General features: G+C 44.0%; 1 protein-coding gene across 36 annotated transcripts in view; it reads left to right on the top strand.

Annotated features, from left to right (window-relative positions):
* The window catches only part of NRXN1 (neurexin 1), a 669257-nt gene that overhangs the window by 394617 nt on the left and 258855 nt on the right, over positions 1–15785 (top strand). Inside the window, exon 1 of one of the 36 annotated variants that reach the window (XM_021540222.3) lies at positions 6302–7451. The exons of 31 other annotated variants lie outside the window; for them this stretch is intronic. In XM_021540222.3, the coding sequence (XP_021395897.1) occupies positions 7211–7451 (241 nt within the window). In that variant the 5' untranslated portion in view covers positions 6302–7210. Of the gene's footprint in view, positions 1–6301; positions 7452–8009; positions 8116–15785 lie in introns of those variants that run through there. 4 more of the 36 variants (XM_021540224.3, XM_021540223.3, XM_021540227.3 and 1 more) reach the window with 4 other exon arrangements.

Genomic DNA, 15785 nt, shown 5'->3' with positions numbered 1-15785 from the left:
GAGCTTTCCTTGACGTGGCTTCAATATCTGTTATTGTGCATGATAAACAGTATCAAGAGCTGCAAACCACTCTGTAATACACACACTTTTCCTATTTCTAGAGGCCTTTATCAACAAATAGGTTTTGCATATACTTGTACTGGATACAAAAGAGCAGAATACTGGGTTCTGTTATTGGCATTTGTCATCAAACTTGATGACTAATTTACAAGCTATTTTTATGGTGGCTTGCTTTTTGTCCCTAGCTGAAGTGTTTGCTGAGGAGTTCAAATCAGTAGCATTCAAGCTGTACCAGGGATCTCTCTTTTCTGTGGCAATGCAGTGCCAATTCCTGCAGCAGCACTGGGAGAAATCAGAGAGACTTTTGCAGGTTCTGCAGCGGCAGCCTAATTGCCCACAGAATTAACCACTCATGGTGGCCCAGAGAGAACATGGATAGAGACCATTTGCTACAAGACTACAAATCTCCTAAATGCCAGGTGGATTTGGCCTTCTTTCATATAGCTTTAGATTGGAGTCAAAGGGGGAAGCTACACAAAGTGTTAGAAATCTTGCTGCCATGTTAAACTTAAAAAAAAAAAATAAAAAAAAGAAAAAAAAAATAAAATATGACATTAAGTGGCATTGCAGCACTGGGAGCCAGCATTAGCCAACCCCTAGTGGATTCTGAGCCATCCTCCTCAAGCCAGTTCAAACCAAGGCTACTTCAAGTAAGGATGGGAAAACCTGGCAAAGTGCTCCAGTGCCCAACCAGGGCTATTTCAGATGAAGAGTGAACTTCTCCTCACAGTCAAAATTCCCCAAGGTAAAATGTTCTCCACAAGCCCCTTCTCTTCTAAATTGAAAAGATCTGGCTTATGTGCATGTCTTCAATGAAATGAAACAAAATGAAAATCAGCTTGATTTTGACAGCGAGGAATAGAGAGAAAAAGATTACTTTATACACACAGTGTCAAGAAACATTTATTATGAAGAGTTAAGCCTATCTGGATGGACAGAAAGACTTATTAACTGTACCAGGATTTGTTTTGAACTATGCATAGAGAGAGAATAGCTACACTACAGAGAAAGCAGCCTAAGTATTTTCTTTGTAAGCTCTCCTTTCTCCCATGATTACCAAAATTTTGATATTCTGTGCATTTTATGGCTGCACAAATATTCATTCCTTTAGGATCATATTTTTTACCTTCTAAGTCTTCAAATAGTTCATATGATAAAGTTTATTGGCATAAACAACTTCTGCCCTAGGTAATATAGGGTTGGGACACAAACTGGATGTGAATGACAGGCCTTGGTTCAGTATCTTGCAATTAACTGGCTTTTGAAAGGAACAGTCTCCACTGTTTAAAAGAGGAAAGTTACCACCCCCACTGTTACCAGACATCAGTAAAAGTACTGGGAGATACAGTGTATAGGTCATTAAATTCAGCAGTGTTTTTAGTGGAAAGAGGAAACATTAGCTTGACTGTTTTCTTCTAAGCCTCTCTATCTGGGCTGGATAAACATAAATTCTTGTCTGTTTAGTTGTAATCACAGAATATCCATGAGTCTTCAAATTAAGGGAGGGTCCAAGCTTTGCAGTGGGGAAAACCTGTGACATAAAACATTGATATTGTGTTTAAGCTCTCCACAGCTAATTGCATAGTATTCCTGTAATACACAGACTTGTGGAGGAGTTTTGGGTTGAGTTTTGTTTGTTTGTTTGTTTGTTTATTATTTTGCTGAACAGCAGTTGAGCTTCAGCAGTTTAAGAGTGGATGTTAGAACACTAAGTGCAGGATTAACTAGAGGTGGCCAGGGAAGCCTGCTTGTATAAGGTGGCACTTAACCAAAAGAAACCATGAATTTAACTGACAACTTCTTCTGGCCTAAGGCATGGTCTGCACTTCAGTTTTGTTGGTATTGCTGAAGTTGTCCATTTTAACTGATCTATCTGTACTGTTGCAGAGGGATATTGTTATACCAGCAAGAAGTATCTGATTTTATTTGAGGAAGTAATGCAAACTGCACTCATGGGAGTGCTTTTTTGTTTGTATAAATTTTTCTTGGGAGCATTTGGTGTTTATAGCATAATGACAAATCAGGGAACAAATCAGGGAAATATGTGTTCTTACAATAAGGATATTCTTGCTCAAAAAATTTTGGAGCCTACTGGTATTAACAGAGATCATTTGGTGGAAGTACCTTGATTAAAAGTCACATTTACTACCAATATGACCTGCATGGGGTAAGTGTTAAATGGGACTAACTTCACTGAGCTAAGTTCTTGAGATACTAAAAACTACTTTGTAAACACTAGAGTTCATTTTCACATTTTATTTACTATGCAGTGGAACATTTATTTGTTTGCAGAAACTCTTGTTTATTGTCTTCTTTTGTTCCACTTCTTTGTTCTTTGAATGAACCTTCACAGACTGATAGCGGCATGTTGATTGTGTTGGAAGTACAATTCTATGTCCTTGGGGATTAAAACCAGGTTATTTCAACTTCAGTTAGTCCTCAGCTAACGAAAATTCATATTCTTATGTCAGCAGGGGGTAAAAAAGGTGAGCATTTAAAATAAGAAATGCTGCTTATCTTCATTTTTCATAGTATTTACTTGCAGAAGCTTTTAACTTACTTGTCATTAAAAAGCCTAACTCCAACTTCCAAAACACCCAATTAAACTTCTGAAATAGAATCACAGAATCATAGGACCATTTAGGTTGGAAGAGACTCTAAGATCCCCATTAACCTAGAACTGTCAAGGCTACTGACTCATGTCCCTAAATGCCATATAGAAACCTGGAATGGTTTGGGTTGAAAGGGACCTTAATTATGATCCTGTTCCAATCCCGCTGCCATGGACATGGATATCTTCCTCTTGACCACATTGCTCAGAGCTCCATCCAGCCTGGCCTTGAACACTTCCAGGAATGGGGCATCCACAGCTTCTCTGGACAAGCTGTTCCAGTGCCTCTCCAACCCTCACAATAAAGAATTTCTTCCCAATGTCTAATTTGAATCTCTACAGGACTTTTAAATACTTCCAGGAATGATTCATTCACCATTTCCCTGGACAGCCTGTTCCCCCTGGGCAGCCTGTTCCAATGCTTGACAAGACTTGTAGAAATTTTACCATATATCCAATCTGAACTTTTCCTGTCATGACTTGAGGCCATTTCTTCTTGTTCTATCACTCTTTACTTGAGGATAGAGACCGACACTCACCTACAACCTTTAAATCAAAACATGCAAAAAGTGTAAGTGTCTGACTACCAGGATTTGCTTCAAATTGGAAAGAAGTTTTATTAGCTTGCTGAAAACTCAAAAAAAAAAAAAAAAATAAAAAAGATTGAGCAAGAGAAGATTTTACCTGAATGTCCCTCTTTTGCCTTCCTGTCTCCATCTTGCTTTCATACATACTTCCTTCTTCGCCTTCCTAGTATTCTCTTCGTTTTCAATCTTTTAATATTTTCTGCTAATTAATTCTCTCCAATTTCTCACCCTTGCACAGCATAAGATCACCTTTCCCCCCCATGAAACTTGGATAGTCTTCTCTTGTTTGTGGTTCAGAGTGCAGAGCCAGAAAAATGTCAAATGTTGTTAAAATTAGAGTTGCTACACCCAAGGTGCTGATCACATTACCAGATCCAGAAAGAGATGCCTACTTAGAGGGCAGTCACCCCATTCACACTTTAATAGGGCTCTTAAGTAAGAGTTAGATGCCTAAATAGTTTTGAGAAGATTTGGTCTTTGTGTACTCAACTCTTGGTTTGGATGCACAGCAGCAAAACAATCCATTTATTTAACAGTCCCTAAATAGTGTTTAATATCATAACATAGCACCTAAAAATGACCCATTATAATCTATCGGATGAAAAAAAACTTCACTAAGTAGTCTCCAGGCACACATTGAAACTAGAAACTTTAGTGGCAGTTGTATATGTGCGCTGCATAAATAGTACATATTTAATAATGTAGAGCACTTAAAAACCCCTTTTGTCTTTAGCAAAATATTAAATGAGGTGCCTTGGAAGTACCTAAACATTTTATTCATTTGACCTTCTTTTTTAAGCACTTTAAGACCTCCCTGGCACAGTAGATGGCAGAGCAAGAATTTAGATTAAAGTACTCAAACCACAAAGGTATCCAACAACATAGAGTGCTTCCACAAACCTCTTCTGAATCCACACCAAAGTGGATCTTCAAGCAAAGCTGAACAAACTCTGCTCGGGCTGGAAGGTACCTGTGGAAAGCCTCTCTCAGCAAGGTTACACACCTAATGGGGAATCCCAGTGGGGGTGGAGCCATGCTTTCCTGGGTGCTGACAGGGAAACTCCTGCTGGAAGGTTAGCACTACCCCGACGGCGGCCTTAAAACAGCACAGCCGAGCAAGGTTAGTCTAGACAGGACTTGCCAACTGAAATTTTATCTGCAAAACTGCGTTGCCAACTGTATCGTTATACGGTTGGCAATACCGGCTTCCTATTTCAGAGGAGTGATAACAATTTTAAGTTCCTTGTCTGTAGGATGTCTAGAATCATTAAGAACAGTCAAGTTAACTACTGCCTGTTTCTAAAACAGCAGCAACATGTGAACAGTTTAATGAAAAACTGGTTCCAGTGACTGAAATATTTTGTTTCCTGAGTCAGATTGATAGAAAACCTAGTGGTATTTATGGATGAAATTTCTAACACACATTACTTGCATGAACAGGAAACATATATCAGCAGGTTTAATTTTATGAGAGCTGTCAAATCCAGGCTGACTTTTCTTTAAGGTTTTGTACCATTTTTTCCTTCTTTCTCTAACTCCGAAACTTAGAGAATTTATTGCCTTTTATTTTTTTTAGGAGGTGACAGTGCATGACAGTTGAAAGCTGGTAGTTTGGAAAATTGGTGTTTCTTCTCTCACGCGGAGGCTTTTGAAGACAGGTTGGAAAACTGACTCCCCCTAAGCTGCCTTTCCCTCTGGCAAGCCGGGGGTGTTACAGGGTGCCTGTGCCTCGCAGGGCCGTTCCCCCGGGCCAGGGCGGGTGCGGGCTTCCTTCGGGATGCGCGCCTGCCCTCCCACAGAGCGCAGAAAGGGCTCGGGCAGCGCTGCTTTCCTCACTGCGTTAAGGCTTTGCTATCATTTACCTCGGCGTCTTGGCAAAACTTTGGTGCGTGGCGAGGCTGGATGCGACGCGTCCAGGAGGGCAGGGCAGGAGCTGCCGCTGCTCCAGGGGTTCGGGCTCCTTCCGTGCTGTGCGCGGCCCCCGGCACGACCCCGCGGCGAAGCTTTCTCTGGCTGGGGGCAGCGATCCGCCCTGGGCTGAGCGGGGCGAAACCCTTTGTCGTTCCTCAGCCTACGTAGCTGAGCAAAGGTTGTGACTTCTCACCCGCGGGAATTAGCGCCTCGGCGAATTGCAGCGGTTCTCGTTTAAATTAACGCGAAATGTATATATATATATATAAAAAAAACCCATCCCATTCTCACGCCCACCGCTCGCCCTCTCGCTTTCACGCATCCGCTACCCGCACCCATGATCTCATGCTGCTGAAGGCATGGCACAAGATCTACGGCAGGCTGGGAGCGGGGGAGGGAGGGAGGGAGGAGAGGAGGGCCGGGAGTGTGCGGCTCGCACACCCTGCTGTGCCCAGGTGCGGTACTGCAGGGGCTGCGCCTCCGCGCCCGGCTCCGGGGGGCGCAGGACCCGCCGCGGGGTGATGGGTTAGCCCTTAGAATAACGACCCTCGGCTTTTAAACGTGACATCGGCTCCCATGGCACCCTCTGCTCTGTGTGTGTGTGTGTGTCTGTGCGAGGATGGTGGTGGTGCTGTAGGGTAGCCCTCCGCCCTGTTTTGGGGGTAGGCGTGGGGCGAGCGCCGCGGCGGGGCCCCGCACCCGGGTGGCGATGCGGGAGCTGCCGGCGCCGCCCTGCAGCTGCGGGGGAACGAGGGGGGTCAGCCCAAAAAGATTTTTTTTCAGCCCAGCTTGCGGCTGCCGTGGGCGGCCGAGGTGCGGTAGTTGAGTAGTGCCGGAAAAAATCCCGGTAACTCTTTGTTCGGCGCGGTGTGTGTAATTACCGGATAATCACAGCCGGTGCCCGAATAGACGGAGGGAAATATCTGATGAGCGAAGTTTAGGCCAATTAAAAGACCCCAAAATCGTTCTTTTTAAAATGAAAGTGGGTTTTCAAGACACTGGTATCTCTGAACTATCGGAGGAGGTGAAGTACTCCTGCCGTGCTGCTGACTCCGCGGCGCGGGTGGGGAGGAGAGGCGTGTGAGTGTATTATGTGTGTGTGTGTGTGTGTGAGTGTGTGTGTCCCCTCCACACCGCCCGAGCCGCGTTCTGGAAGTGCGCGGCTCCCGAAAGGCTGAGGAGAGGCAGCGCGACTGTGTGGGAGCTGAACTCAGCCTCCCTCTTTAACATAGGCTCGTCCTCTGCATTGCATCCAAGCCTCAGCGATTTGCTGTTCGGAGACTGCAGATTTGCATAGCCCTGCTCCTCGCAAGCATGCTTATTTTTATTTTTATTTTTTTTTCCCAGCTTCTTTCATAAGGGTGCACTATTTCTCCCTGAAAACATCCTCGGGTATTACTGTCAATAGCCAGACCACTGAGATTGCCGGAGCAGCCTGATTATTGTCTGGCGGCGTGTGCGAGTGTGTGAGTGTGTGTTCACGAGTGTGAGTGTGTGTGCGCGCCGGAAGAGAGCTCGCTCGGTGAGGGCTCACCAGTTTGGAGATGAATGGAGGGAAGAGCAGCAGTTTGATTTTTCTCTGCTTTCCCAGCGCTGGCTGATGGAGTGGCATCCCCTTTTCTCTTTCTTAGCAGAAATGTGGCATGATTGGCTACACTGTGGATTACTGAGGATGGGGGAATGCTTGGCATTCTCGTAGCCCTTTGCAACTGTGGAGTATTGTTAATGAGCACCAGCCCCAGGAAAGCTGAAATTAACGATTGTTTGGGCACGGGGCTTTCCCCCGCTTCCACCTCTTTGCGAAGGCTCTGAACTGCCTGGATTCTCTGACTATGTCTCGGATTGTTTTGGGTAGAAGAAGACCTGGAGAAAAGGATCCTTATAGGCTTTCCCAAAGGGAAGAGATGGCTCGCCTAGTGCCGTGAGCTGCAGCCAGCGCCGTGTGCAAGTGTGCGAGCGCCTCTGCCCAAAGTTTGCCTCCGTTGCTGTGGCTGCTGCTCCTCCCGAGGACGCCGCGGGCCGGCTCGCCGCGCACCGGAGGATGGGGGGGCTCCTTAGGGGCAGCCCGGAGCCGGGACCCGCCAGCAGCGGCAGCAGCAGCGCCGGCGGCCGCTTGGCCCTGCTCTGGATAGTCCCGCTCACTCTCAGCGGCCTCCTTGGGGTGGCGTGGGGCGCCTCCAGTTTGGGCGCTCACCACATTCACCATTTCCACGGCAGCAGCAAACATCATTCAGTGCCTATCGCTATCTACAGGTCACCGGCTTCCTTGCGAGGCGGACACGGTGGGTTCGGGTGCCGCTCGGTCCCTGCGCGGTCGGGGCGCGCCGCCCCGCAGAGGTCAGGCGCGGGCTGCGGGACCCCGCGGGCCGGGGCTGCGGCGGCGCTCGGGGGGAGGACGAGGAGCACGGCGGAGAAGGAAGGGCTGGGCTGGGCTGGGCCCGCCGGGAGCCCCGTCGGGCGGGGTCTGGGCCCATCCCGCTGCTCCCGGTGGGGCGGGGGCTCGGCCGGTCCCGGCCGGGCGGTGGATGCTGCCGGGGCCGCCGGGCAGCCCCGGGGCTGACGGAGTGTCGGTGTCGGTGCCGTGCGCCCCGCGGGGTCGCTGCGGGGTCCGCGGGCGCGGGGCAGGCGCTGGAGCGGAGCTTTCCCGCACCCCGCCGCAGAGGGAGCCGTCTGGAAGCCCAGCCCGGAGGCGCCCGGAGCTGCGGCCCCCGGCTGGGAGCGCCCCGCCTCGTTCCCCCCGCCCCGTCCCCGTCCCCTCCCTGCCCCGGTGCGGGGACACACGCTCAGGGCAAGCCGCCCCCACGGCGGAGGCAGGGCAGGGCGCCCGGGGACCCCGGCGCGGAGCGAGGGGCGGGGAGGGAGCCGGTGCGCTGCTTAAACCGCTGGTGATGATCGTGCTGCTTCCAGTTCATTACCTTGGTCGAAAGTCGATGAACTAAAGCAAAGGTCAGCTCATTATGCTGGGGATCGGGGGAGCGGTAAGCGCTGACACACTGAGGGAGGGAGCCGATGCCCACTGTAGCGGGCAGCAAAGGGACGGAGATTAAATTCTTTCCAAGTGCAAATACATTTTGCTTAAGAACGACACTGCTCCGGTAGTTAGTTTCTGAAGTGACAGGAAGCTGCTTCAGTGCCTTTTGGAGAGCCCCGTGCAGTTCTCTTTCTTTTTGCACGCAGACTTGCGAGAACCTGCGCATCAATAGGTGCAGAATAGGTGTGCATACATATGTTCGGTAGTACCAAAAGCTGTCAAAGAAAGCGAAACACCAGACTGTCTTTTAAGGATTTAAAGTCTCTCTTTGTCTCCGAGGGAGGAAGAGAAGATAAAGAAACCCCCTTGTTGGTTTCTGATTAGATTATACAGCTTCATTCTTCTTCATTTTCTCATCTTGCCTTGCTTCATTTGCACGACCATGCGATGTCATTTACAGGCGTTGCAAAGTAAAAAACCAGATCTTGTACCTAACCTCTGCTTCTCTGTGCGAGATGACCTAGTTGCAGGCACGAGGTAGTTAGGAATTATTGGATTTTTTCCAGTGATTAACAATGCCAGTATTGGTGGAAACGGTAGCATTGTTTACCTGAAAATCCCCACTGTGTGCTAAATACCTTTTGATACATAACTGCTAGAAAAGACAAAGTGCGCAGAAATACAAGAGCTTAAGCATTTTGTTATTTTTTTTTAAAACTTATACGACTGGTCTAATTAAAAGCAAAACAATAGAGAAATTCGGGCCACCACTCTTTTCTGTAGTGCACTTGAGGCAGTGCAAGATTGAGAATGCTGCATGTTCTGTAGTGCATGTGCTACAGGGGAGAACTAAAGATGTATGTGTGTGCACATATGTGTATATGCTTATTATTCTCTAAATTTCTACCCATATGGGGATATGATGTAGGGGCTTACTATCCATTTGAGGGAAGGCTAAAAGGCTGAGAGGAGAAGAAACATGATTGTAGAGGTACCAGCTACAATTCCTTAAAAAGCATTTTAAAATCACATTTTTTGCCAGTTTTTGAAACCATTACCTCGGACCCAGTCAAAGGGTTATGTGTAAAAAGGCAGGTTTCTCAGAAGAAATAAGTCTTGTTTAAGAAAATGTAATATGAAGAGGTGGAGCTGCCACTTAAGGACATCATAGGGAAGCCCAGGAGCCTCTCCAGAAGTTAAGTAGCTGATTTTATGAAAAGAGGGATGTTCTCTGTCATGAAGTGGCATTTCAGAATGTTTACTTGATAACACAAAGTGTCTTTGCTTTCCTATGTTTGTGAGAAATTCTGCTATCTGACAGCATTTTAAAGCATTTAACTCTTCTCATTATAAATTCTTCAGAGAAGTGTTCCCATTTGCTTCTGTAAGCCTGACAGAAGCATTTCTGTCTCAGGCTGAGCAGTGTTGGACACAGTTCCTGTGGAGCCCAACACTGCATCTCTAAGCATCTGTCAGAAGGAACTGGGTGAGGGAGAACAGAGTGTGTGTGTGCGCTTGTTCCTTGCCTGCTCTTCTCCAGTGTCCCTAGCCCCTGCTGACTTTGCCAGGTGAGAATTTGCTTCTCAGGCTTGTATCCCTCAACCTTCGCTCCACCCAGTTTTGCAGGTATTTTTTTCTTGTCTACAACAAACTGTACATAAAAAATTGCAGTTTTATGGTGAGCTCATAGAAGCTTTTTTTTTTTTTTTTGTTACTTTGTCAGCTTTTTGTAGCATCACACCTGCTAAAAGTAGAAAAGGGCTTTTAGGACAAGTAAATTAGTCGATTCCAAATGGAAGCATTGCTCTCTAATATGGTGAATTAGAAGTGTGAAAGCAAGGAGAAATGATCACTTTTTTCAGGCACTCAATAAACGTCACCACAGTCCTCAGACATCCACACCCTTCCCCTTTTACCCTTGCCACTGGCTAGCCCTGACACCCCCACCCTCTCAGGTTTAATTTTTTTATTTTTCAGTTTTCCTTGAGCCAACACAATTTCAGCTAGTAGTATAAGTAAAGCCAAAAGCCCAGCATGGTTGGATTTCTTCCATTTATTTAAAAAAAAAAACAAACCACAATCTTGCTGCTAACATTCTCATCAGGTAAATTTGCTGGGATTTTGCTTAGTAGTGTGATCTCATGTGGTTTTAGTGGACAGTATTGTGCCTCACAAAGACATAAACAGAATCTCAAACAAGCAATTAGCTCTCCATATTAGACAAAAAGGAGTCCAGCACACAGTCTTTTAATACACTAAAAGTTAAACATCTTTCAAGCCTGACCAAATGATTTTTCAATTTTGCTTTCTGACTCTCATTAAACTCAGGTGAAGATTGGTGAAAGATCTGAAAGTTTAACCACACAAATGAATAAGAAAATAATTCTGTGGATCATGACATTAACAATGTAAAGAGAAGTCCTGAGAAGTAAAAGAAAGAGTAATGTTCAGAAATATAAATCATACAGTTCTCAGTCCTCACCAGTGGTTTCTTGTAGCATGTGGTTTATTTGGTGATTTGTGTCCTTCTTAATCCATTTAAGAAGGTGACTATTGTTTTTTTTTATAGCTATATATACCATGAAGTCTGGTTTTTCAGTTTTTATTTTTTGTTTGTTTTTTGTTTTTTGAGTAGATAGAACAATTCACACTCTAGATTACAAAAGCAGGGATGGCCCATAGCAAAACCCATAAAAAGGAAAGAGGTTGCAACTTCTTCAGTAACTTTAAATTAAAGGCTGTTTCTTTAAGAATACAGGGACATGATGGATCATGTGTAAAGGGAAAATTGCGTGTTGAATATCTTAAAAGTGTAGTCATATGAATGGCTGTCATCATCCTCATTCACTCCTGTCTTCCTGCAAACACTTCTTTACTATCTACTCTTTAATGGCTCCCCAATTCAGTTACCAAATGGCAAGTACAGTGTGTCCACTTCTGATTGCTTTCTGTGCTCTCAGGATCTTGTTGAGGCTAAATACAAACTGATTCTGATTTTTTTTTTTTTTTTTTAAATTTGTGGAATTAGGAGACAGGAGGTGAATAATGAAACCTGCATGTTGGTATGTGCAAGGAAAAGGCAAAACTGGGGAGAGAATAGAGCCCACATGCTCACAGGCAGAACAGAAAGATCCGAGTTCTGTGTGTAGCAGGGGTTGTGCATTTAAGGACCTGAGTTAACTCGATGCCAGAAGAGTTTTGACTTGATGAGGCTTAGGACCAACGTGTGGGCCAGTGTTTAGGAGGGCAGAGACAGTCTGGAGTAAACAGGATGGCATTCTGGGAGCAGGTCTTAAGAAAGTGGCAGCTTGGCTTGGTGTTAGGGACCTTTGTGGTGTGACAGTAGAGGGATTTAGGAGGTTGAGCTTCAGCAGCCAAGTTCCTGAGCAGGAAGAACGGGTTTGTGGAAAATGAGAGTTTTGAGGAATAAAAGTTGGCAAGTTTAGGAGTTGAGAGCTGAGGATGGTGTGTAACCACAGCACATCCACTCCTCCAGTGTTTTCCATCCTGAGCATGATGTGGCAGCAGGGACACACACACTGATCTCCCACTCCTGAGCTAGGCCAGCTTCTTCCAGGCTCTGCTTCACCATTGTTGGCAGAGCTCATGTGCACTGGATTAACCCAGATGATTTTCATTTGAAGAAACTTCTGCAGCAGTCACCAGCTCACTGGTACTGGATTACAAAGCAGCCTGGTCAGGCAGCTGTTGCTCAGGGAAGATGTCTGTTGAACTCCACAGGAGTTTTCACCAAATAAAACCTGCAGGACTAGAGCACTGCAGCATGGCAGTGAAATAGTTTATACCACCATTGTGAAATATATGATCCAGACATCTTTGAAAGATGTCCCTATGATGTATAGAAAACAATTTATTTTTGTAAGAAACCCCCGAAACCCCCGACTTATTAGTATAGGTAAAAATAATTTTCTGGCCTTATTTTTAATATACTGGAATTGTTATTTTGGTATATAAAGATAATAAACTGAATAGTTTAAGGGATTAGGGTAAGTGAAATGACAATTTTTGTTTACAATGTGCTTATGCTGCAGAAAATAGTTATATTTTAATTAAAACATCAAAAGTGCATGTTTCCAGATGTTCAAGCATTGTTACTCAGTGTGATGTTACAGGTAGAGGTGAGAAAGCTTGTTTTCTTCTTATAATTGCCTTTTAAAATGTTATTTCAAACCTGTTTGTATATCACAATCTTTTTAAATGCCTCCTTTTCATTCACAGATTTTCCAATACATACTGGTTGTCCTTCTCTGAGTACTTCTTACACAAAACATTTAGACATTTTCAGGTTTTAAGACTGTAAAGCATACTAGCTTTCTCAACGTCCTTAAATTATACAAATTTTATATCCCCTTTCAAAATTTCCAATATGCTCCATCAGTTATTATCCCCATCAGCTGCCAAAGTATTAACATCAGTTGGAATGGAGTGAATAACAAAGCAATTTCAGTCAGCATAGTGGTTAATTGGCTGTGCAGTTGGATATGCATATTAGCAAGCGGGGTTTCTATATTATTATTTCTGTCAGTATGCCTTGTCAAGGAGGCACACAGTTTTCAGCAGGACTGGGGACAGTCTTCAGCACTGTAATAAAAAGTGGAATGTTGCCCATGGATTTCTGATAAGCATCTTTATACAAGTCCCACTGCCTTGGTACATGCATAGCTATTGATTGACTGGGGTGCCTTTACAAGAGCTAAATAAATAACAATGCTGTTGTTACTTATCAGCAACACCACTTTTGCCTCAGCCTGTGGTAACCATGTTTTTTAGATTTAAAGCATGTCTATTGTCTTTTAATCAAATACTGTTTGAAATAAGTTATCAGAAGAAATTAATTTAGCATTCAATGCAGTATACTTCCTGCTGTTTCTAATTTTCAAAGATGGATTTTTTTTCTGATAGTGAAAAGTTGACTTGGCTTTAAGGGAAATTTCCTTCTGTCTCTTCATTTTACTCCAAGGGAGAACTCTGTAGGCAAAACTACTATGCTCAGTGTGATTTAAGCACAACCAATTCTGCAGTTCTCCCCTTTCTCACCCAGATGGTCTTTACCATGGTAAACCAGGCTTGATTATTGTGATTTCAATGGATCACTTAGTTTAGCTCACTGAAGTTTATCTTTTGTCTTTCCTTGGTCAAAGTTTGCAGTAGTCCTTAATCTTTCTGAGCAATCAAGATGACACTGCTGACCTCTTTCTTGTCTTTCCCCAGACTCAGTTAATTTATCTCTCTGTGATTAAGTTTGATGTCCTCGTGTCTATCACAGTATCTGTAATGCATTTTTCTAAGCTAACAGCTTCCTTTCTAGTTTGTAAATACAGTGTAGGCAGAGCTGATAGATCTTGCTGTGATAATAAACTGACTTGTGAATTTAGCTGTGATTATGAGGAGAAAGTAATAGTCTTAATTTAATGAAAGAAAGTTTATTATATATAAAAACAGTGTTCTATATAACTAAAAACAACATAGAGGGTCCATGTAGTTACCCTCATTTAGATATTTTTCCTTCTGAATAGCTATATGGATGTCTGGAAGGCTCTTCCCTGCCTCTTTCTCATGGCTTTATATGCATTTGTGCACAGGCACATGCATGCTCTTACATATCACAGCTGTTCTGTGATAATGAGAAAATAATCCATAGTGGAGAGTTAAAAAAGAGTTTGTCTAAGAGTTGAAAATGTTAAGAAACTACTCAGTGACAATAGTCACTAACCACAAATGCAACTGGTCAGAACAATAGAATCAGTTATTCCTTTCCCCCTTAAATGACTGAAAAAATGAGCCAGTGAAATAAAGTAGGAAAGGAGGAGGGAAGAAAAAGTGTTGCTGGATGTCACTCCAGAGGACTGGGATAAGTTGGTAGGGAGGGTGCCATGCTTTGGAGAAGTCATCATCTCTGACCCATGATTGTTGAATCACTTTAGAAAAATAATTCTAGATTTCTGAAAGCACTGAAATGGTCAAATCCACCAAAACAGCCCAGATCAAGGGTGTGACAGACTCATGAACTGTAGATGGCCTAAGAATCAAAAAGATTTTTTTTCCTGGGGCTTTGTTGACAAAGTCCCACATAAATAAGTACATGGTATCTGGCATCCTGAATCCCAGAAGTCCAGACAAGGCTGGAGATGAGGCAGGGTTTACCTGGAGAGGTGAGCAATGTACATAGTCTTTTTTTGTTGTTGTTCGTTCCACATATTTGAACTGTAAGTGGCACAAGGATCCATAGCTAGGTATGTCCTGAAGAGCTTGCTGCTCAAACATAGAGAAACAGAGGCTCAGCAACAGAAGATTTGCTCAGATCCTTCTGGTGTTCAAGGGCCTTAGCAGGTGATGCCCTTGGACAACTACTCCAAAATGTTTGAAGTGTTCACTCTTTCTTTAGCTTTTACTGCAGCTGTACATGCAAAGAAATGCCAACAAGCTTCTAAAGCAAGGTGACTGATTTCTAAATGTGTTCTTTTATCCCTGCATATCTGCAACCAAGTTAGGGCTTCTCTAATTTACCTAATTAATTCAGCTCATCTGCATTTGTAAAATAAAGAAGAACAGAGAATGACTAGACTTGGAGAAATTTCAAAAAAACATGAGAAAGTTTCTCTACCTTGAAGAAGAATCAGATATAGTTTTAATCTGCGTTTGTGTTTTTAAATCGCTGGTGTTGGTTGTGTTTCTGTGACAGCAGCTCTAGAGTCCTGCAAAGTAGGTGGAGAGGAGATGGGGACAAATTCCTGACTGACCAGTGGAGATGAAGGAACTGAGTGCTGCAAAAGGGACTGTTTCTAATCGTTGTCCCAAGATTTGATTCTATTGAGGTCAGGCCCAAAATTTCCTCTTCATGATCTGATTTGTTTTGCCTCACGATGTGTCTCAAGTGCACAGCCCTTCTGTCCTGGTCCCCCTCCCTAAAACAATGCTGCCTAAACTGTGAACAAAATATTGCAAATAATAATGCAAACGTGTATTTTTAAAATTTTTGATGCAGTTAGTGGATGTGCTCACTTTATGTCACATGACAAGAATTATGAGAGCTTTCAGTGAATATGAAGAATTGCCATATTTATGGAAAACATATGAGCATGAATTGAATCATGCCGTTATTTTGGGTTTGGATACTCAGTGCCCACAGAGAGGAGTTTAGGAGTTGTGACAAAACAACAGATGTGAGATTAGCCCCTTTGGCTGTGTCTAAATGGATGCGTCCTAAAATCCTGGTGTCCCAGTTGATCAGAACATTCTGTGGCACCCATCCAAGCCCCATCTTTCTACTGAGCCTCTTCTCAGGCTGGTTTGTGTTTGCAGTTTGTCTTGCTGTGGATTTTAAATCTGCCTGGAGCATGCACCCCAGCCCTGGCATTCAGAGCAGCTCTCAAATACTGCTGTTGATTATTCTCAAAAAAATAGGAGTGCTGTGAATCTCCTCTTCCTAAATAACCCGTTATCTCGAGGCTAAATAGAACATGACATGGCAAGTGAAGGTGAGGGTAAAGACTGCAGTTATTTTATTTCTTGAAAGTTTTCCAAGCAACTTTTTGTTTCTTGGGGATTTTACTGAATTTGGGGGAGTGTGACTGCTCCCATTATAACTCATTAATTAGAAGACTTTATTTTTCAAGTCTTACAT

The sequence above is a fragment of the Lonchura striata genome, chromosome 3, assembly GCF_046129695.1.
Source record: "Lonchura striata isolate bLonStr1 chromosome 3, bLonStr1.mat, whole genome shotgun sequence".
In the NCBI taxonomy this organism is placed as follows: Eukaryota; Metazoa; Chordata; class Aves; order Passeriformes; family Estrildidae; genus Lonchura; species Lonchura striata.
The sequence above is the reverse complement of the archived record's forward strand: the minus strand, read 5'-3'. Positions and strand labels throughout refer to the sequence as shown.